At 41.8% G+C, this 22,707-nt stretch overlaps 1 protein-coding gene across 5 annotated transcripts in view; it reads left to right on the top strand.

The window, feature by feature from the left end:
• VCAN (versican) overlaps positions 1 to 20,756 on the top strand; it is a 124,730-nt gene extending 103,974 nt beyond the window's left edge. For all 5 annotated transcript variants that reach the window (XM_083703072.1, XM_083703071.1, XM_083703069.1 and 2 more), the window contains 3 exons: positions 17,533 to 17,677; positions 18,667 to 18,849; positions 19,541 to 20,756. In XM_083703072.1, the coding sequence (XP_083559198.1) occupies positions 17,533 to 17,677; positions 18,667 to 18,849; positions 19,541 to 19,671 (459 nt within the window). In that variant the 3' untranslated portion in view covers positions 19,672 to 20,756. The remainder of the gene's footprint in view (positions 1 to 17,532; positions 17,678 to 18,666; positions 18,850 to 19,540) is intronic.
• Positions 20,757 to 22,707: the final 1,951 nt, after the last annotated feature.

Here is a 22,707-nt window from a genome sequence, read left to right as displayed (position 1 = left end):
AGAATCCGCCTTGATTGATTACCATTTAGAGTTTACCAGAGGGTTTGAGCGGCTTTGTGTGTGTGCATGTGTTTGAAGGACCCTTTTCTTTAAGAGCTGCTATTTGCTGCAGGTGACAGTGTAGAAAATGAAAAAGGGGAGCAACTCTTTCCTTCTCTCAATGTGCTATATTGCTGACATACTTTATTGCTGGAACAAATGTGCTTTATTGTGCCTTGAGGAGTAGTTTCTCTTGGCGTGTGGCAGGAGAGAACCTGTTTCTCCCCAGGGCACCCTCCCACCCCCCTTTTTCCCTCATTCTTGGAAGCCTCACACATTCTGTCTGTATTGTGGGCTTGAATGGCCTTGTTCTCCACTTGCCATGTTTATCCTCCCCCCCCCCCTTTCATGATTGAATGCATTCTAGCACTCCAAGAATTGTATTCGCAAGATCAGCCTGTCTTCAAGCTAGTCAGTATTAAACATGTGATAAACCTCAGGGTGGGAGAGCCAAGAATGGCATGGAACCAATCTTCAGACTCCAGGAAATGAAATCCTAATTCAGGCTTTTGAACAAACCCGAGTGTTAAATTTTTAGCTTCTTTTTTGAGATGAGGAAAAGAAAGCATTTGATGAGCAGGATAAGGACATCTGCCAACAGACCTCTTTCCGTCTGATCTCCATCCCATTTTTTTCTTCCTTTCTGTTAACCACTTCCCTCCACTTCTTTTCTTTAGAAACAATCAATACCGTTTATGCTTTTTCAAGCTTATACAAACAGGATTAAAGCCAGACTTAGCAGTGATTAGAGTAGTTCTACTGAAATCAATAGAACTTAATTCAGTCATTGCTAACATTAATGGATATCTTCTAAGCATGACCAGTATTTTATGCATCCCAAAGTGTTAAACAGCATGCCTCTGAATATCAGTTGCATGGAAATAACAGCAGAAGATGCTATTGCACTCAGGTCTTGCCGGGGTTTCCCACAGATGTATTGCTGGTCACTGTGGGAAACATGATCCTGGACTCGACTGATCTTCATTTTGATCCAGCAGTGCTCTTATTCATTTCTTATGTAAACTTCCTGCCTTCCCAGCTCACTCAGCAAAAGAGAACTGGTCCCAACTTCCACTAGTTGCAATGAATATAATTTTAACCCGCCATCCTTCCAAACACTACAATTCTACGATTCTGTGCATCCTTTTTTATTTAAAGGGATGGGGAAATGTTGTGTGAGAGCTTGGAGAGGAGGAAGGCAGGGGACTAGGGTATATGAGAAGTAGCAAAGAAGTCTACCATAGCTGTATAAGCTTGCACTCTTCATTGGCAGGGAGTCAAGAGCTGAGACTACAGTGGTACCTTGGGTTAAGAACATAATTTGTTCTGGAGGTCCGTTCTTAAGCTGAAACTATTCTTAACCTGAGGTACCACTTTAGCTAATGGGGCCTCCTGCTGCCACCGCCGCGCCGCCATGCGATTTCTGTTCTCCTCCTGAAGCAAAGTTCTTAACCCGAGGTACTATTTCTGGGTTAGCGGAGTCTGTAACCTAAAGCGCCTGTAACCTGAAGTGTCTGTAACTCAAGGTACCACTGTACATCTTATCTGCACATTTTGATACAGCTTTTTCCAACTTTCCAACTGATTAATGAGTGTGCACTGTGTTTTGAGCTGAATTCTGACACAGGTTATAGAATTGAAGGGAGTAACAAGTTCACTTGACAGTTCCTTGCGTTGTTTTATTAAGCAATGACTTATTGTGTATTTTCCTGAAAAACTCTGCTATTCTGTATACCAGAGTGGCTAACCTGCAACCCTCTAGATGTTGCTGGACTCTATTTCCCATCATCCCCAGCCAGCATAACCAGCAGTCAAGGCTGATTAGAGCTGGAGTCCAACACTGAGCGCCACAGGTTAGCTATCCCTGCTATAGATAGGAGAGTGGTAGTACTCCCGGGGGTGGACATGTTGTGCTCCTTCTGGGGTAGTTTGTCCACCTTTGGTCCCCACGCTGCACTCAGCTGTCACCTGTGGTTCCCAGAAACTGTTAGCAATGTCACAGCAGCCACACCCTGGGAAACCAGTGCAGTGATACCTAACAAACAAAAGAGGCTTCATTGTGGATTGTACCCATCTGGGATATCCAGTGTATGTCACTATGATGCTTTGTGAAAGAATAATCCCACACTGGCCTAAAGGCACAACCTTGCTGATACATCTAGTCAGTGCCTAGATGGGTGATAGCTTTGAAACTGCCTGTACACTTTCTTGGGCTCCATGATGGAAGAAATGAAGAAGATAACATATATTTTAAAATGTGGGATATGGAAGTGTAATTAGTAGGCAAGACAGACAGATAAATGAATGAATATATCCAACACAGAGTTCTGAAATAAATTATGAATTGGCACAATGAAATATTTTCAACTGCTGTCAGCTTTGTCTTCAGAAATTCTCTTCTGTCACTTCTGCTTTTGTTTTTCTCCTTTTTCTGGTTTTTCCTTCTTCTTCTTCATAGGAACAGAACATTTTAATGGGAAACTACCATGGCAAATTATAGAATGTGCTTTGGGGTTGCTTCAGTGCAAATCTTTTTCATGAAGTTATTGAGGAAGTCCTCAGCTTTCCCATTCTGCCCATGTAAGGCAATTTGTTTGGCAAGAACTGGCAATATACATTTTTAGAATTGTGTTTTATAGGATTAGAGGAAACAGATTATCTAGTCCAGCTGTTTTTGAAGTCCAAGGATTCTCTATCATAAAGCTTTGCTCCAACTGGTTAAACTGAGAAGGGCAAATGAGCGGAGGGAGAAAGCCCCAGGGTGGTAACAGTTGGGGGGGGGGATGTACCTGAGCTCAAGAACAATCGCATAGCACTTTTGTTCCAAACCATTCAATATTTAAATTCTAGATGTAGTGATAGCTTTTGTCTCATGTGGAGAAGCATCTCTTATTTTCAAATCTTAGAAGAAAAATAAATTTTGGTTGAAATAATTTGTTTCTTGACCAAAAAAAATCATTTCCCCCCCATTTTTTGAACCGTAAAGAAAATAAAAATATAAATGAAATGCAGTTTTTAACAGGTATATTTGTATAGTTGGTGGCTATAGCTTATTGAAAACTACAGCTCGTAAATGTTTGATCATTGCTAGAGTCTAGGGAATTGCACACAGAATCACAGATTTATAGAACATAATCATAGAATGATAGAATTATAGAGTTAGAAGGGACCTCAAGGAATCTCAGCTAAAGCATCAGTGAAAGTTGGCCATCCAACCTATGCTTTAAAATCTCCAATGGAGTCCATTCCATTGTCGAACAGCTCTTACTGTCAGAAATTTCTTCCTGATGTTTAGTCAGAATCTTGCAACTTGAATCCATTGGTTCAGGTCCTAGCCACTGGATCAGAAGGAAACAAGTTTGTTCCATCTTCTATGTGACTGCCCTTTAGATAGCTGAAGATGGTTACCATATCTCCTCTCAGTCTCCTCTTACCCAGGTCAAACATGCACAGCTCCCTCAACCGTTCCTCATCAGGCTTGGTTTCCAGACCCTTGATCATCTTGGCCGCCCTTCTCTTCTACCCAATTTAATCTTCTACCCATTTTTAAATAAGGAGATACTTGGGGGAATCTGCAGTGTTCCAGAGATCAGAAGATGTTCGTATACAAGTCTGTAAGACTTGCTACATATGTTCTCTGAGGGCATGGTTCCTATTTTAAAAAAGCTTCCACCTGAAATTCCCATTGGAACCAAGACTTGAGAGAAGACCTCTTTGAATCAGGAGAACCTAGTTGCATGCTGAAATACAGTAGAGTTTTCATTTCAATAACTTCATTGAATGGCAACTTTTCACTCTTTTGCCCAGTAGTACAGTCTTTGCACAATGCCTTTGTACAAGTAAGGATCAACTGCTATATTGTTAACTGAATACTTCATCAATCAATGTGTTAGATGAGAAGTGTAATTAAGAATCAAGGGTCTACCTGTTCATTTTCAGAATTCTTGGGTTACTTTTTCCCATGGAAATTATCAGCTGTTGGCAATTTACCAGAATTAACAACTGTAAAAATACCAGACTTGTGCACTGCATTTTTTTTTTCATACCCTGACTGGAATGCATATGAAGTTAACAAAAATAATTCCAGTAAGTGGAGTAAGCTTCTAATCCATGAGGACTCATTGACAAGCAAAGCTTTGCAGGAAAAAATGCTTAGGTCATTGCAGAGCCAACCACGAGCTGTCACACTGGAATCATTCTTCATGGACCAAACAAAATTGCTTTCATGCATTTCACCAGTAATGCCTCAAGTTTTTCAAAAGCTTAAAAAAAAATGTTTGGGAAAACCACCCAAGAATAAAAAGGAGAGAGAGAGGGAGAGAAATGCAGTTTCTAGTATCTTGCACCCTGGAGGTGTCTGGAATTCATGAGGGCTTCCTATATAAACATAGCTCTCTCTGTAGGGTTCATGCTTAGCGTTAAAGGAGCTTTATTAAAATTGCTGCAAGAGTTTGCATATGAACTGAACTGAACTTCACGAACAAAAGCAAGTTAAGACTTCTTACCAATGTAAAGGCATAATTTGCTGCAGCTCCTGACCCAAGCACTTTTGAAAAGAATTTCAGGTCTCAGGTTTAATACCTGGTGTCCCCAGTGTAATGGGAAAAGGGGGCTGCTCGTGCGTAAGCGTTTAAGTCCTCTAAGCTTTACCATCAGTTCCTAAACTTTCCCAGTCCGAGGAGCCATGGGTGCGTGGCTACCTCAATCGCTGGCAGAATCCGTCAGTGGGCGTTTCCGGAATTTATGCCAACATAAGAGTTCCTTGACGGAAACTCTCCTTCTGGATTCTCTGCGTGACAGTTTCCTCCGCGGAGTGGGCGTCTCCAGCGGAGGTCCTGAGCCCTCCCCGCTGTTCTCACTGGAAACATCTTGGAGCCATTTCTCCGATTGAGTTTCTGCAGGAACTCTCCCTCTCACCCTACTGGTTCCTTCCTCCGCATCCGAAGCTCTCCTGGCCTCCTTGAGCCCTTCCACCACCTGACTCTCCGATGGCAGTTCCCTGACACCCAGATATGTCCCACTCCTGGGATTCCCATAGGCATCTGGTTTGTCCACTAAGATAACAGAATACTAGACTGTGCGAGACTTTGGTTTGAGCCAGAAGGACTACTCTTACGTTCTTATGGAAAGCTCACAAGCAGATCCAACTTGGACTCTCTTGTAGCCTGATACGCCTTGCTCCAGGTTTTGTAGCAATAATAGCTGTGTGCCTAAGTCTAGACATAATATACAGGTACTAGACATACCCTGGTTTATTTTAACCATAGTTCAGAAGTCCTACATTACGGTGTGACCTTCCAGGTGTAAAATATGCAAACCATTGCTTAGAGCTGCTTGTCTAGTATTTCCCATCTGCTCAGTACTCAGCTTCAGAGCGGAGACTTGGCTTAGTGCTATGCGTGAGCCAGCCCATTAAAGCTAGGGTTGCCATATTTCCAGAATATGGACACAGAAGTTGTTTATTATTATTATTATTATTATTATTATTATTTAAAAAAATCATTTATATACATTTCAGTAGTTTAACCATAGTTCTAACATTTCAAACCTCAACTTCCTCCTCTTTCTGCGGTTCCTTAAATTTATTTTATCATTTCCTGCATATTCTAACTTATTCTTTTATTCATCTATTTTGATTATATATTCTTTTGAAACTGCAGATTATTACAATAATCTTGCCAATGTCTTTATCTGTTGGACATAAAAGTTGTTCAGGAGCTTTTTTTACTTTTGCACAAAGTTGTTGATCTCCCCCCCTTTTTTTCCTTTGCAATTTTTTTGGAGTTATTCTTAAGCAATTTTGCCAAAATCTGTGCTTCCAACGTATGGCAGCCCTAATTAAAGCAAGTCATTATTTACCTGTACAGTGGTACCTCAGGTTACATACACTTCAGGTTACAGGCGCTTCAGGTTACAGACTCTGCTAACACAGAAATAGTACCTCAGGTTAAGAACTTTGCTTCAGGATGAGAACAGAAATTGCAAGGCGGCAGCAGCAGGAGGCCCCATTAGCTAAAGTTGTCCTTCAGGTTAAGAACAGTTTCAGATTAAGAACAGACCTCCGGAACGAATTAAGGTTCCACTCTACAAGCCATGGTGCCATGTGAAATCTGAACTACAAAAGGATTTGACCATGGGTTCTTCACATTTCAGTCCTGTTGGATTTCCATGGGAAGCACATGGGAATTTTATGATTCAAGTCTTACAAGCCTGGGTTGCTGCCCAAACTGGGGGGAAAGCCTTTATCATATAAACACAGGGGCATCTGTTGATCAAACAATTCCTGTCTCTAAGGTTTGAGTCCCTAAAGTTCTGCTGCTTCCCCCTTTTAATTACTTGAATTCTTTAAAAGAAAAAGAAGAAAAAGATATGCACATGCTGTAAATAGCCCCCTTCAGACATCATTAGGAGGTGTTTAAAAACCTTGTAGGGAAATTGCATTTCAAATAATTCAATTAGATTGGCGAGTGCCAACTTTGATATCAGCAAAGCCTAACCATGTAAACAGAAAAAAGCAGGTATTGTTTTTGGCACATTTTCCACTGAACTTGGATGACTACCATTTTGCTATTCGGGACCTTTGCAAGCAGGCGAAGCTGTAAAGGAGTCCACTGGAACCATTCATGTTATGGATTAACTACTTACAGCTACTTGGGGTTGTGCGCTGGGCCTCTTTCTCACAAGGGGGAGTTATTCATATCCTTTGGAAAACGCTGCTGATAATTAGTACTTTGTATGGCAGTGAGCTCACTCACATTACACAAGATTAGTGCTTTATTAAACGAGCAGACTGGTCCCTGCAGCCAGATTGTGTCTCACCCCTGGCTTGCTGGCAGCAAGGAAACAGGCGCATTGCCACTTTAAAACTGTCCAGAGACCTATGCTCATTTCACTTCCCTTCCATGCAGACACATTTCACATGTTTATAATATGGGTTTTCAGGATGCCAATGGGAAGAGGCAATGTTGCAACAAAAGGAAACAGAAGTTCTTTATGCGAAAAGAACAAAGCATTTTCTTTCTTTCTTTCTTTCTTTCTTTCTTTCTTTCTTTCTTTCTTTCTTTCTTTCTTTCTTTCTTTCTCCAGTTTTACCCTACACAAATCTGTGCCTCTGCCCCTTTCAGAGAGAGTATAAAGGAAGGTGGGGAGGGGAGAGAGACCGTGAGCCTTCCATGGAAGAAAGTTGCCTGGGAGAGTTAAATAAAACAAACAACCCCCGCTTGAGAGTGCTGTAGGCAGACTGCAGACAAAAAGCCTGTTGTGCCAAAGACCCCCGGGACCCTCGAATAAAAGGATTTTAAAACTTAGCAAATATTTTCATTTTTGGTTGGTACGGCTTCAATTTAAGATACCCATTTGACCTACTCTGAGGAAGAGGAGGGGGAAGCCTGCCACTATAATTACTTGAAATATATTGTTTGGTGACAAAATCGTGTTTATTTTGCTCAAACTAGTAAAGAGGCATTTGTTTGGAATTTTTGCTTAGTGAAACAAGGTAGCCCATTACCTTCAAGCAGCATATATATGGGCGTTTTGCTTTGTTTGTTTTTTTAATCTTTGGGCTGGAAGAAATGAATCTTAGAAGGCAGAAGCAGATTTAGCCTGGAAGTGTCCCTCTTTTCCAGAAACGTCCCTGATTTAGAGAAGGCGTCCCGGTTTCTTATTTGACCCCAGAATGTCCCACTTAGGATGTACCTATTTTCATTGGATAAATGTTCAAGGCCTTAGTTTTAACATCCTCAGTTCTTCAAAGACTCAGACCTCAGTGACTGCATCTCCCAATCAGATTTTTAAAAATTGTTAATTATGTTTTTGCAAAGCTAACTGAATTGTCTGCTGTTTTTCATGTTATAGTTGTGACAAGTTAGAAAAGCCATTTTAATCCCAGAGACCCATAAAGTGTGTAGGATGGATAGGTAGGCAGGCTGTTTCTTCATTGCCTGACAGGGCTGGCCCAAGATATTTTGCTGCTTGGGGCAAAAAGCAAGGTGGCACCCCATCCCATTCAATGTACAGAAGCTGACTGGAGTGGCCGTCAAATCTTTCAACACTTGTGACAGGATGACATCCTCCACCATATCCGCAACAGAGGGCAGCAGCTGGATTTAGAGGGTGCAGAGCAGGCTGTGTGGGACACACAGATCTGTCACTCAGCACCTTGTAGCCACTGCCTGCTCCCCTTTATTTTCCACCTGAGGTGGCTGCCTCCCTTTGCCTACTGGTAGGGTGGGTCCTGTTGCCTGTTGTGATACTATGGCACAAATGTCTGAAATGGGAATTTTTGAGTGTCGTCTTCAGTGATGAATGGTTTGTTGTTGTTTTTTGTAAACTGCTGATGTAACAAAACCAGTTGCTTGAATCTGCATTTTATTAAGACTTGCTCTACAAACCCAGTTCCTCTCTTTGTTCTTCCTTCTCGTTTCCTCTCCCAGCTAGAGACACCATCCCATTAAGCACACGAAGCTCGCAGAAGGCAATGGGAAGATTGTGATTGATTTCCTTGGTATTTATGCTGAGCACTAAAGGAATCACATCTTTCCGGTGTATTAAAGCTCTTAACCTCCTTTAATCAAGGACGTTTATTATCCTGGTTCAGCAACGAGTAAACAGCTCCATCTAGTGGGGAGTTTCCATGATGCTGAATAAGCATTTACACTGAGCTGATCTCTTCATGTTTTGGTGGAAAATAGCTTTAAATCCCCAAATGATTGCTCCCCAATAGCAAAATAAAAATTCAGAGCACTTTATTTTATTTTTTTTACATAAGGCACTTTTTTATACTAGGAAATCATTGTGAGACATGTGGAAAACATATCTCGAAAGATATATGTGCTGAGAGATCCACAGGCTTAAAATTTGGCATGCAGTCAGAAATTTAATAGTATCCCACATCCTAATAAGTCATGTTAGGCCCTTTCATGTGGAGGATTCTCAGTGTCTGGTGTGCAAAACTCAGTGTACCTGAGGTACACAAGTAATATTTACCCTAGTCCAATCAGCAGACTCCAGTAGGAGGGAGCTAATAGGATTTTATGTGGGTGGCACATCCAAAGTAGAGACTTGTATAACTTTTTGTCTGTCCTGCATTAAAGTATGCAGATCTGCTTTCTGAATGTTCCCATCAACTCTCTTATTTTTTTACTCAGAGTGGCACGTTTAACCATGCAGCTAGATTAGGTCTATCCTCCCCTGATTCATTGTAGCCTCCTGGGGAATTCCAATGATACATTTGTCTTTTCCCACCTCTCTGTGTGAATATCGGCAGCACACATAAGTTCATCAATGGTAGCTGTTGGGATGGGAGAATATCTTCCTTCTGTTCTGTGCAACATCTCTGCCTTGATTCAGAACTAGTGGCTCTCCAGCTCTTGTTGGACTTCATATGCCATCAGCCCAACCAGGGATGGGAGGGCCACAGGTTCCCTACCCCTGTGATGCAAACTTAGTGGGAAGCAGGCCCCACTGAAGACACTGCGACCTATTTCTGGGTTGATGAGTCTCTTGACTCTCTTATCATTGTACCTATATAGTACATGTTGATAAAAATGTTTGTAGCTTGCACACTTTAGGTGTGCATTTAAAAACTGTGTTTGTTTTGCTACATCTAAAAAGTGCCATGGGCAATGTGCAGTGTTACACTAATTAAAAGCTGCCTTCGGTGGAACTAAAGCCATGCTTAGTTCATTATGAATCAGCTCAGTCTGAACTTACTAAACTAAGGCCACCCTTGATAGGCCAACTTGCAGACAAACCAGCTGTTCATGTGAGCAATGGAAGGACTTTACTTGAAGTTAAATAAACTTCATAAGAAATGTAAGAAGCACACTTTCTAGATAAAAATCTGAAAGTTCTTATCTGTCTCAGTGGAAGAGTTTTCCCCCTAATAGATAGGAGGGATTATGGGAAAGACAACACTAGTTATTGAAGGTTTCCGGTGTTCAGTTTTAAAGCACTCACTGATAAATGCTAGGCTTATTTTCTTTGCTTTGAAGGTGTCCTTGGCTTCTTGGGTTTTCTGAAAGGCTTGTAACATTCCCCCTGCCCACATAGACAAAAATTTCCAGGGGATAGTGGAAGGAAGAGAAAGAAAACCTCAGAACTCTTAAGGAAGCATTTAAACAAGCTGAAAATTAAATGACTGACTGACTTAATTTTGGGACTTGTTTATTAGAAAGAGCCACATCCTTGATATTGGATGCTCATTGGTTTCTCACACAACGGTCAAGTAATTATGCTTTCTGCACTGGCAGTTGATTTAGCCGCGGTTCATTACACTCTGTCCCATTGAGTGCTCTGGAATGTGAAATCCCAACTATTGATCCCAGGCACTTGGTGGGGATTTCAGAGATAAAAGGGATAGCTGTTATCATTTGGTATCTATTGCACTGCTTAGATACTGTTCAGGACAGATTCACCTTGACAACATTCAAACAACGGAAGAGCCATGAGAATTACTTATTGGTTACCCAAGTAACTAAGCTGCTATAAAGCCAGAATAGGTTAGGATATTTGCAAAAGATTTCAAGAAAGAAAAGCTAGAGTTGTATATTTTGGATGTGCGTCGTGAGTGAATGACAAAAGTTAGCAAGCAGCTAACAAAATCAATTGTTGTTTTTATCTTGTTTTGTCTAAATGCAGTTTCAAGAAAGGATTTCTGTATCTCTTGTGGCATGGAGCAGTATAGTTTAACTGAAACTTAAATGTTAGATACCATAGAAATAGGTAGCAGTAGGAACACAGTCCTATAACTAATAAGGAATGACCACACTATATACTTTCTCTGAAAGAATGATAAATTATTGGAAAGTGGTGCTTAGTTGGCAATGCAGAAGGCAGCTTTAATTTTCTGTAATGAATCTCGCCAAGAAACATCTATGTGAAAACCAGCATGGAATTATAGTTTGGATGTCAGATTAGGACTGGGGAGCCGCAGATTTAAGTCTATCCTCAGCCATAAAGTTAATATAGTGACCATGGGCCAGTTAATCTTCCTCAGCCTAACCTACTTTACAGGGTTGTTTGAAAAATATGGGTAGCATGCACCATCTTAAATGAGGAATTCTCCCAAACTGGGATTGCCTCTTCTATGCTGGTGCCTTCTACAACACATCTGCATCATCTAAAAAACAAAGACAGTGTGCTTTTGGCTTCAGAACTCTTGTTCAATTAACTTGCAAATTAATTCAATGTATTGATGAACTATTTAATTAATTAAAGCTTGTAAACAAATCAACTTAGAGAGAAGCCCCTGTTGGTGAAGCAACCACAATCTATTGCTTTGTTCTTTTCTTGTGGGGAGGCCCAGAGTTTGAGCAAAGTGTGATCTTCCCTCCAACCAATGACAATGTGCTGCCATAGGATTGTGCCATTTCTGCATGTATTGGAAAATGGGCTTTGAACATGGTGCTTCCATGCCCGCTCCTAGCTTCCCTTCCCTTTAGCAGAATTCCTCAACAACAGTATCTGCCATTCTAAGGCAGCTGCTTCAGTCAGCCTAATGGTAGGGCCAGCTGTGCACCCAATTGCTTTTCATGAAATGGGGTTCAGGAGAGCTTGGGTTCCAATGGATGTCAAAGCTGGAAGTACCAAACATCTGTTGAGAACATCTAACCATCTAGCTCAGCATCCTGCTGGTTTTGCTTCGGCATATGCTTGCCTGTTGTATCTTTACCAGTGCTTTCCACCAGTTTTCCAGAGACTAATATTAATAGAAGTGACCTGTAATTTCCAGGATCCTCCTCCCCACCATCCCTTTTTTTAAAAAAAATGATGTTACATTGGCTACTTTCCAGTCCTCAGGTATGGAAGCTGATCTTAGGGACAAGTTGTATATACAGTATTTTTCGCTTTATAGGACGCACCTGACCATAAGACGCATCTAGTCTTAGAGGGGGAGAACAAGAACAAAAAAATTCTCTCCCTCTCTGCACAGCGCCCCTTCAGCGAAGTGGCAGGAGAAATGGAGCCTCTTCCATTTCTCCTCCCGCTTCGCTGAAGGGGCGCTGCGCAGAGAGGGAAAGGTGCACAGTCTTGCTCTCCTGGCTTCAGCGAAAGGAACCCGAAGGCTCTGGAGCGAGGTGGGAGCACTCCCACTGCGCTTCGGAGGCTTCGCATTGCTATCGCTGAAGCCATGGAGCCTGCATTCGCTCCATAAGACACACACACATTTCCCCTTAATTTTTGGAGGGGAAAAAGTGTGTCTTATAGAGTGAAAAATACGGTACTTGCTAGAAGACTGGAAATGTCACATTTCAGTTCTCATCTGTTGACACTTGTATGTGAGGATCACTCCCGTAAAGATCTCTGTGCATTTTGTTCCACATTCTTGGTGTCCTGTATATATCCCCAAGTAGCACCACTCTGCACACACAGAACATACCCCCACATGCCATTGTATCTGTGGAAGCTTGCTGTTGTACCTGGATCATCCTTGGGTTGATTTAAGTACAAAAGCGAGACTTTTAGCTGGTGGCGTCATTCATCTATTAAAGCATAACACTTTATTTCTTCATTTATACAAAGATGTAACTTAGCTGGAAAGTAACTGGGAAAGGGGTATTGTTTTTGTATCCGCCTGTTCATTTGGCTGGCTAAGCTTCAAAAATATAAGACATTGTTCTGTGCCAAAACTGGAAATGAAACATTCTGTTTCTCTTCCATGTGTTATTTGAAAAATACAGAAATAGAATAAAATAGAAAGTACAAAGACATGGAGCACAAACCACAGCAATGTTGCCTGCATGAGCCCTGTTGAAATTAGGTGATGGAAATCAGTTGAAAGCTTCTCCACAAGACACTTCCATGAATATACCAGGAGAAGCTCCCATGAAACAATGTCTGTTTTCACCTAAATCTATTAAAAGATGTATCTGGATCACGTTCCCATTAGCAGCCTTGCTCATGCATCAGTTAACTGATACTGTGGTTGCCGAAATCCCAACCCTTAAAGTCTTGCGGCAGATTGTAGTTGTGGAGCTTAGTGAACGATTGAGGTCCTTTCTTCTCATCAGAAAGTTCATTTATCTACTATTACTTTCCATCCTACTAGGGAGGGGTAGTACCTCTAGTGGGGGGGAGGGTACATTGTGCTGCTTCTGGGGTAGTTTGCCTACCTTTGGTCCTCACCCTGCATTCGGCTTTCACCTATGGCTCCTAAAAGCTGTCAGCAAGTGACAGTAGCCACACCACAGGAAATGGTTTTGACTGGCCGGCTAAACCAGGTGAGGGTAGCCGATGGGTCTCAAACCCTCAGTGAGTTAGAGACTTTCTCTGCATGCCAAGACAGGCTCCAGCAGGTTGGGTGGGCAAGACTAATAGTGGGTCTAACAGTCATGAAAACACTTTCTGTACATGCTGTAGAGGGCAGTGAGAGGCAGATGGGGCTCATCAACCTGGGAAGGTACCCCATCTTGGAGGACATCAGAGCCAAGTCTTAGGGGCTGAAGTCCCTTCACCCCACCCATAAAATATTTAAGGGGGCTTGGGCCTCCCAAAGTTTATGGGCATTGTCATTCAAACGGTGCATGTGTGCTCTGTGATGGGATCAATTATGCAGGGCAGGGTTTACCTGAGCCACCCCAATATTTTATTCAAGTTGGTACCCCTGGAGAAGGAAAACGCTGAAGCTAAACCTCCACTGCCTTGCGGGAGATTTTTGGGGGGAGAAGAAAAGGTTCGTGAGCAAACCCTACACAAATGCAGAGCTGGATGGCCCCTTGTACGCCTCCTTCCAAAAATTCCTGCAGCCAAGCTGAGGCCAAACATATTGCTCTGCTTTCTTTGGACCACATCAACAAGGCCAAAAGAGAGGTCTTGTTGTCTGGGAAGCCCAGAACCTCCATACACACTGCAGGGCACCCAGGGGAGGTCACTTCAGTGTTGCTAATGCAGTAGTTGGACTTCACCCCCAGAGGTGTGCTCGATTATCTCTGGAGACAGGGGAACACCAACAACAACATGCACGTGTTGCCACACAGCTAGTGGCAAAATGTAAAGCTTGCCTTGAGCTGTGGTCCTTCAGATATTGTTGAGCTACAGTTCTCTCCAACCCTGGTCACTGGCCATGTTAGCTGGGACTGATGGGAGTTGGGAGTCCAACAACAATTGGAGGGCCACAGTTGCCTCACCAGAGCCATCTGAGCACCATCTGCACTGGGATCTTCCAATAATTGGTCTGCATCAGTTAAACCTGACTTCCACCCATATTTGTAAAAGGAGGAATCAAGCCTCCAATGCACTTGTCTTGTGCCATGTTTTAATGCGGGCCGAGGGAACCATTTCTGAAGGCTTATCTCCCCATCAGTGATGCTTGCCTAAATAAGGAAATGGAAAAGTTCAATATGTGTAGCATGGAGAGTTAAGAAAGCATTTCAGGAGTCTGGAACCTCCTCTGTTAAGTGGTTCTGGCATTAGTAAAAAGCAGCATGCGGGTCAGAAAGCCAAAGTAAATGTGCGCAGTGATGATATCAGCTGTGAGGCAACAGCAGGTTACGGCTGGGGATGTGGTGCAATCTTGCAAAATCCATTCCATGGACTGAAGGGCCTTGCCAGCAGCATATGCAAGCCAGGGCTCACGGCTGTTATTGCAGGCCCTTGATGTAAAGGCTCTTGAATCTTTGTTGGCCTGAATGTAATGTCTTGAAATCCCAGGGCTGCCATTTCTGCCAGGAGTTGACCACCAGCATCCCCTACTAGCATATGGAAACTGAAATGAATGTTCAGCTATTGGAGGAAAAGGTGTTACTTAGAGGTTTGGCTACGGAGTGACTGAAGTCACTTAGTAGTTTTGGATGAGGTTTGCAAAATAAGCCCTGACTCTTGCAGTTATATTCAGAGTTTTGCACCTGGTTAGAAAGCAAGTCAGTTCAACGCTTGGGATAGAATTGTAGAGTTAGAGAGGACCCTGAGGGAGTCTGTTCTGCTGTCAAGCAGCTCTTGCTGTCAGAAAGTTCCTCCTGATGTTTAGCTGGAATCTCCTAGAAGACCAATGTGTATTATACCATGATACCAAGCAAGAATGATCAATGCATAGTTTGATCCTATGCATATTTACATAGTGGGAAAAAGACGCTGTAGTTCAGTGGGTCTTACTCACAGATAAGTAAGCATAAGACTGTAGCCCTAGCCTTATGGCAATTAAAATGTTTTGTAGCCTGGCACAGACAATACTTTTAATGCAGCCCAATTTAGAAGTCTACAGTTCACTTGCCTGTATACATAAAACGCTATTATTGACATACTGGAGGAAATACGACACTATAATACTATACAGTATTCAAAATACTATATCCCGCTTTTCCACAGCCAGGATAATTAAGCACCACTTTTGTGTGATACATTAACTTTATTAGTAAAATGTTCTCAGAAAGACATTATGTTTGGATTACCAGATAAAGAATTAAAGGAAAACAATTTGTACTTTTTATAAGCATGTAAGTGGACCAGCTCCAAGAAGTAAGCACTGAGATTAAATAAAAGCACTTGTGAACTGTGCCATTATGACCATTTAAGGGACAGAGTGACTGGTACATGCCAGGTATTTATGAGGATTCTTGCTCTTCTAGAAACTTATTTTTATCCACCATTAATTTCTACTTGATATGAAAGTTTTGTAGCACCACAGAGAAAAGCTAAAAAGATTTCAAGTGTTCTCCCTCTCTTTTCCTGGTCACTCATATATCTGTATCTGTACGCAAGACAAAGAATATTACAATGTAGTACTTATTTTGCTGTAGTCCTATTTATTCAGATAAAGAGTTTTGAAACGTTGTTGTTGTTTAGTCGTTTAGTCATGTCCGACTCTTCGTGACCCCATGGACCAGAGCACGCCAGGCACTCCTGTCTTCCACTGCCTCCCGCAGTTTGGTCAAACTCATGCTGGTAGCTTCAAGAACACTGTCCAACCATCTCGTCCTCTGTCGTCCCCTTCTCCTTGTGCCCTCAAACTTTCCCAATATGTTTTGAATATGTTTTGAAACATATTCTAATGCTATGCATTACAGAAATGAAAATGGGATATCTTGGCAAGGCAAGCATTTTCTCTCTCTGGGCTATTTGAGAAACAAGACACAAGGCTGTAGTAGTGCATACTAGATAGTACAGAATGTCCACATGGCAATCCCTGATGGGTGCTTCCTTGTTAGACTCTTGCCTAAAATTTCAGCTTTCTCAGTTATTAATACAAGTATTTCACTATTTTCAGTTACAAATAGGTAGCCGTGTTGGTCTGCCATAGTCAAAACAAAAAAAAATTCCTTCCAGTAGCACCTTAAAGACCAACTAAGTTAGTCTTTAAGAACTAACTTAGTTGGTCTTTAAGGTGCTACTGGAAGGAATTCTTTTTGTTTTCACTATTTTCAGGGAAGGATTGAAGATGTGATGGCAACATACCTTAAAAAATTAGAAAATAGGTCAAACAAACAATCCTCCAATATATTTGAAAACTTTCGGATTCCTAAACTAAGGAGCTACCCAAATGTGATGCTAAATGCATATTTGCCTTGAGGAGTGGCTGGCCTCAATGTGATGTTAAATGCATCTTTGCAATTGGGAGGGGCCGGCAGGGATGGCAGTGGCATGCACTTGACCTTCTGACTCTGCTGTTTGTTGCTGGGAGAGGGAGGTTGGCACTGTGTGAACACAGCAGAAGGAGTGCCAGATCAACCGGCCTTATAGCACTGACTTTTCCCTAGCCTTGCTTTTCACCCTCTCAATCAGCCACAGCATCATCAGTGCCAGGAGGCTAGCTGGGTGCTCCTGCTCCTGTGCCCTTGCTTTGGTGCTATGGTCTAATCCTCAGAGCCTCTTGGGCTTATTGATCAGAAGGTTGGTGGCTCAAACCCCTGCGACGGGGTGAGCTCCCATTGCTCTGTCCCAGCTCCTGCCAACCTAGCAGTTCGAAAGCACACCAGTGCAAGTAAATAAATAGGAACCACTGCGACAGGAAGGCAAACAGTGTTTCCGTGTGCTCTGTTTTCCGTCACGGTGTCCCGTTGTGCCAGAAGCAGTTTAGTCATGCTGACCACATGACCCAGAAAGCTGTCTGTGGACAAACACTGTCTCCGTCGGACTGAAAGTGAGATGAGTGCCACAACCCCATAGTTGCCTTTGACTAGACTTAAGCTTCCAGGGGTCCTTTACCTTTACCTTACTGTATTTAATGTACATATTTCAAAATAAATCAAATAAGAGCTATGGTACTCAGGGAAGGATAATTAGTGGAATAGCAATGGGTGGAGAACCCTTCCCCATTTACTGTGATCCTGATGAAAATCCGCCCCCTGAAGCTGCTATTTGCATTGAGAGGGAACACTTTATTGACTTCAGGGGAAAATTTCTTCCCAGTGCAGATAGCAGCTTCAGAGGACAGGTTTTCCTTGGGACTACGAGGAGGAAGGAAATATTTACATTTCATTGGTCCTTAACTTAGCAAGCCCTGCTTGAATTCAATTTCTCTTAAACCATGCTTCTGGTATTTTTCTTTATCTTCTTCAGCAATATGAAAACTGGAGACCAAACCAGCCAGACAGTTTCTTTTCTTCTGGAGAAGACTGTGTTGTTATAATTTGGCATGAGAATGGCCAGTGGAACGATGTACCATGCAATTATCATCTCACCTACACTTGCAAGAAAGGAACAGGTAAAGATTTTCAGATCAGGGTCACAAATTTCCACATGAAATACACAAGAAATACAGGCTTGTGAACTTACATGTGCAAGTCATAATGTCTGAAGACTAGCATATTTCACTGCAGGCCGAGCTATGTTAGTGCTGCAGAAATCAGTGCTGGCTATGTTATTGAAACTGGCTATATGCCATTACTAAAAATGTGCTGAAACAAATGAATGCACTCTAAGAAGAATTCTTCATCCCAACTTTAGCTTTCTTGTAATTTCATGTTTCAGCTGTGTAAGAGAAAAATGCAATGACATATGACTGCCATCCTAACTCCACTTATTTTAATTCAGCACTTGAATTCAATAGGCTTTATTTCTGAGTAGATGTGGTTAGGATTGTGTTGTTCCACTTGTGAGATCCTTCAATGAGCAGAGTTCCTTGTCATGGAGGTTTGGTCCCAAGGGTCCCTCATATGAGCAAAAATGCCTATATGCAAAATACCCCCTTGGAACTGCCCCCCATGAGCAACCCTAGTTTTCTGGAGCTGGCACGCCTTGCCCCCCAAATCAGACAAAGAACTTAAAAGCTCATTCATGTTGGGTAACCCAGGCAGACCTGGCATGAAAAGAACTTTTAACCTCTGTGCCTTGATTGTGGGGCAAGGCCGTCTCAGCATGCTGGTTCTCAGATGCTCTCACAACATCTCAAGTGGCCGTCGATGTTCCCATGAGATTTGACACGAGCCCTCCTAGCCTTCCTCTAATGTTATAAACTTCTAGTGACTATTTAGGAAAGGTTGAAAATTGTTGTAATCAAATTAAGTTATAATTCCAATTGACTAATTTAGTTTTTTAAAATGAAGGCTATGGGTCCCCACCCCTTTAATCAAATTCTCTAAAAATGACTAGGAACCCAGTCTGAATAGTGGGCTTTTTGGAGAGAGAAGGGAGCTTTGTCTGAGGTTATAGTGTGGAAGAAAACTGACAATAATTCTGAATTTGTACTTTTAGTTGCCTGTGGCCAGCCCCCAGTTGTAGAAAACGCAAAGACTTTTGGGAAGATGAAGCCTCGTTATGAAATAAACTCCTTGATTAGATACCACTGCAAAGATGGTTTTATCCAGCGCCATGTTCCAATCATCCGGTGCCAAGGGAATGGACGATGGGATTTGCCTAAAATTACCTGCATGAATCGTGAGTTGCCTATGCAAAGGGATTTGTGATTGCCAAGGTTCAGGCTAGACCTTCACCAGTCTGTCAAATGTCTTGGTATGGAGGAGGAGAGACCATTACCTGCCCCAACACACCTCTCCACTTTACCCTGTAGATAGTGTTATTTAATGCAGGTGTTCCATACAGGTGTATGACCATCATTCTGATGCTCATTTTATTCCATCATCTTATTTTTATGATGTGGGAGAATTGTGCAAATTGGACATCTGCACAATTGGATTTCCAGAGAGCCTGAATTGCATGTGACTCTAGGATGGTTCACAGGTTACCCTGAATGCCGTACAAGCTGTCTTTGCACTTGTACAAACATTTGTGTGAAAGAGTGTACACTTGTTCATATGAACAGCTCTGCTGTTATGTAGGCAGGTACACAGACTGCACACTTGCTGAACAACACGCATGCATTACTGTATGAGTGTGTAGCTCAACTATTTGTGCTCCCAGTTTCACAGACTGCACCCTTGTTGAATGTAACGTGTGAACACCCATGTTACCTCCATGCCCTCTCCTCCACCACATAAAGACTCTACGCTGGTCAGGAAATGTCTGAACCTGAGTTGTGTGTCTAACACAGTGCATCTCTTCATCATGCTTCTAGTTTTGCTGGCATGCTTACAACATTTTCCTTCTTTTCTTTCTCTTTTGTTTCCAGCATCCTCATTCCAAAGGACTTACTCTAAGAAATATTATTATAAACATTCTTCACCAGGAAAGGGAAACTCATTAAATTCATCAAAACATTTTCATCGTTGGATCAGGACATGGCAGGATTCAAGGCGCTGAACGCACTCTGGCAAAAGCGGGATGTTCTCCATGCCAGCCAAAGTCCTAACTTAACTGTGCCTTTTTAAAAATCAATTATAGGAGTATTACCAAGCATTTTTATTTTTTTGAAAACTTAAGGACCTCAGAACTCTCAGCACACATCTGTGATTGCTACAAATGCAAAAATCGAAAAGGGAGACATTGCCAGCCATCTATAGCATGTTAATGTTCATATGTCATTGATGAGGGAACATTAGAGTCCCTGTCCCAGCGTCCTATAATAATTAAAACTCTTCCATTTTAGCACCAATGATAATGTAAATAAGATGATTTAATGGTGTTTTAATGTGTGTTACGTTAAAAGAACAGCAACCCTGTATATACAATGAAATGTCACACTAAGTTCAAGTTTATTTATGGCTATTTGGCCTCAGAGGTCTTTAATCGTTTTTTGTTTGTTTGTTTGTCTTGAGGTACTTCATCAGGCTGAAAATAATTGTAAATTGCAGTCTGCTCTCTCTTTTCTTTTTGTAACCATGGGAGAAAATGGCTGTTGCAATGGCTGAAGATGAGCAAAGAAGCAGAGGAACGCTGCTCTTTCCCAGCAGAGGTCCATAGAGAACTGTGTGATGAAACCTTACACATAAGGAGCACAGCAAGCAGGAACAACCCTGAACAATGGACTGCAATGTGGAACTTGACTTCCGTCCTTTTCAGCATTGGCACTGATTGAAAAGGGACTTGCCTGGAGGACTTTTTTTAAAAAAAATGACAAGGAGGGCCTGTAGGAATAACAATAACAATAATAATAATAACAATAATAAGTGCTAATACAGTAAATCTCAACCAGGGCCACTTTTTTTTTTAACGATGACTTTTACAACACTAACCGTGGGTCTACATTACAGCTCTCTGCATTTTAAGATGGAGATACTATAGACCTACAACTTTTGTTGTACAAAAACCCCCGAACAAACGAAAAAGTAAATAATTTTGTATATATAAATATATATAACCATTTTTAATCCTTTTATAAAGTAATGAATGTTTGTGTATGAATGCTGCAGCTGTGAAGCGTACCTAAATAAATGAAGTAAGCCATACTGATATAATTTATTGGATGTTCTTTTTATCTTGAAATAGCTTGGTAGCTTGTTTTCAGCCTCCAAGCTCATCCTGGTGCATTTGGGAGAACTAGAGTTGGCTTCAAATGTTTTTGACTTGACTTGAGAGAATATATCTATATCTATATAATAAATGGGATCATGAGTGAGAGCTGTGTGACTTGTAAGCAATCAGTACCTTGAGTTGTGAATAATCTCTGTGTTCCTAGAACTATTGTAGATTTTTCTGCCTAACAGGCCTAGTTTAAGGAGGGGATATGTCTCCTTAGCTCTTCTCGATTCATCTTCCATGGCCAGGTGGAGTACACTAATTGTAGAAAGTGGTTAAGGGCTAGGCTGGGTCGGTACTTTCAAGGGCTAGAAGTATCTTATCTCCAGATCCATGCCATGCATGTGCTGGGGAGCAAAGGTGTGTCTTCCCTCTCCACACTTCTGGTATGCCTTCCTCACCTCCAAAGTTGCCACTGCCCACACAAGTGTGTGACATTCTAATCTGGCATTGTGCATCAAGTCTAACACAGGACAATTTCTGGATTTTATCTGGGATATCGACCACACAAAAATGGGTCTGCTCTGCATGGATGCCTGGTGATATCAGAGAAGCAGTATAGGCATTCCAGGAGTGCGCAGAGGGCTGTAATGTACACTCTCTGCATCAGGCACAAATGGTGGATCTTCGAACAAGTATGGTCTTATCTGGCCCAAAAGAATCCCCCCAGTTGCAATATTCTGTTTTTATCTTTGTTGAGGAGAGAAGAAAAGATCTGAAATGTTCTGTCCAAAAACGTATTAAAGAAGAAAAATATTCTAGTTGTATCAGTACATGTGAAGTTTGTAAGTAGAAGGTAACATTAATCAGTAAGGGCTAGCTGATAGACTGACCTCTTCATAATCCAATTCTGTTGTGTCCGTTTAGTATGTGATGTAGCTATAGTTGTGAACAGAGCTCATGTGTACTCTCACAGGTCAAGAAACTGGCCCTGGATTGGTGCAGCAATGTGTCTTCACACATAAATGTTGTGCGGCTAGAATTTCATATAGATGCAGCCTCAAGTGGTGTGGATTATTTACTTGTAAAGGGCTTCCTCTCAAGTCCCAGGTTATGGTCTGAAGGCACATTTTGCTGACACTAAGCAACTCAGTGCCTGGATGGGAAGACTTCCTGGGACCTTTGGTGCCATGACGGAAGAGAGGAAGAGAGGCAGGATAAAATGTAAGAAAACAAATAGTAACTCTGATTTTGACATGTTCCCCTAGGTAGTTTACAGTTTCCCACTGCCTGAAACCTCTTTCAGCTGAATTAATGCACCCTGAGAACTTGTGGTAACCATAGACTGGTTAAATAATGTGTGAATCTATGGTAGATTAACACAGTTTCTTTCCTCTGTACAACAATCTGCAAACAAAACATGGAGGAATCGAAAAGAAACTGGGCCATTTATTAAATGAGCTTCAAGACAATGATGCACAATATCTGGCTGGCCAAAAAACTAGAGTTGGAGAGGAGTGGTGAGATCCCATTTCAGGTGCCCTGTTGTGTAATGATCAGAAGCAAAACTGAACCACGCTGTGGGAAATAGATGTGCTAACCTTCCATGTTAAGACTGAGGTAGTTGGCAGGTAAGCTTGCTCACCAAAGGTATACAATGAGCATAAACAATATATAGCTTCATTTTGTTGCACATTCAGTAGCTTCACTCTTACAAAGGCCCAGGGGTTCCCAGACTGGGACCAGTTTTGTGAAATGTAAAATCACCTTGAGAAGAATCATGGTCTCTCATAAAAAAGCTACCACTGTTTTGAACTGTACATTTCTTTCCTTTTCTATACCCATAATACTTTTTTTCACTATTTGTATTCTATTTTGTATGGTGTGTAATGTGAATGTTTTGGGGGTTTTTGTGAAAGAACTTTAGAAACCTTGTTAATT

This window comes from Podarcis gaigeae, assembly GCF_964106915.1.
Source record: "Podarcis gaigeae genome assembly, chromosome: 11".
Taxonomy (NCBI): Eukaryota; Metazoa; Chordata; class Lepidosauria; order Squamata; family Lacertidae; genus Podarcis; species Podarcis gaigeae.
This window is presented reverse-complemented; position numbering and strand designations above follow the sequence as displayed.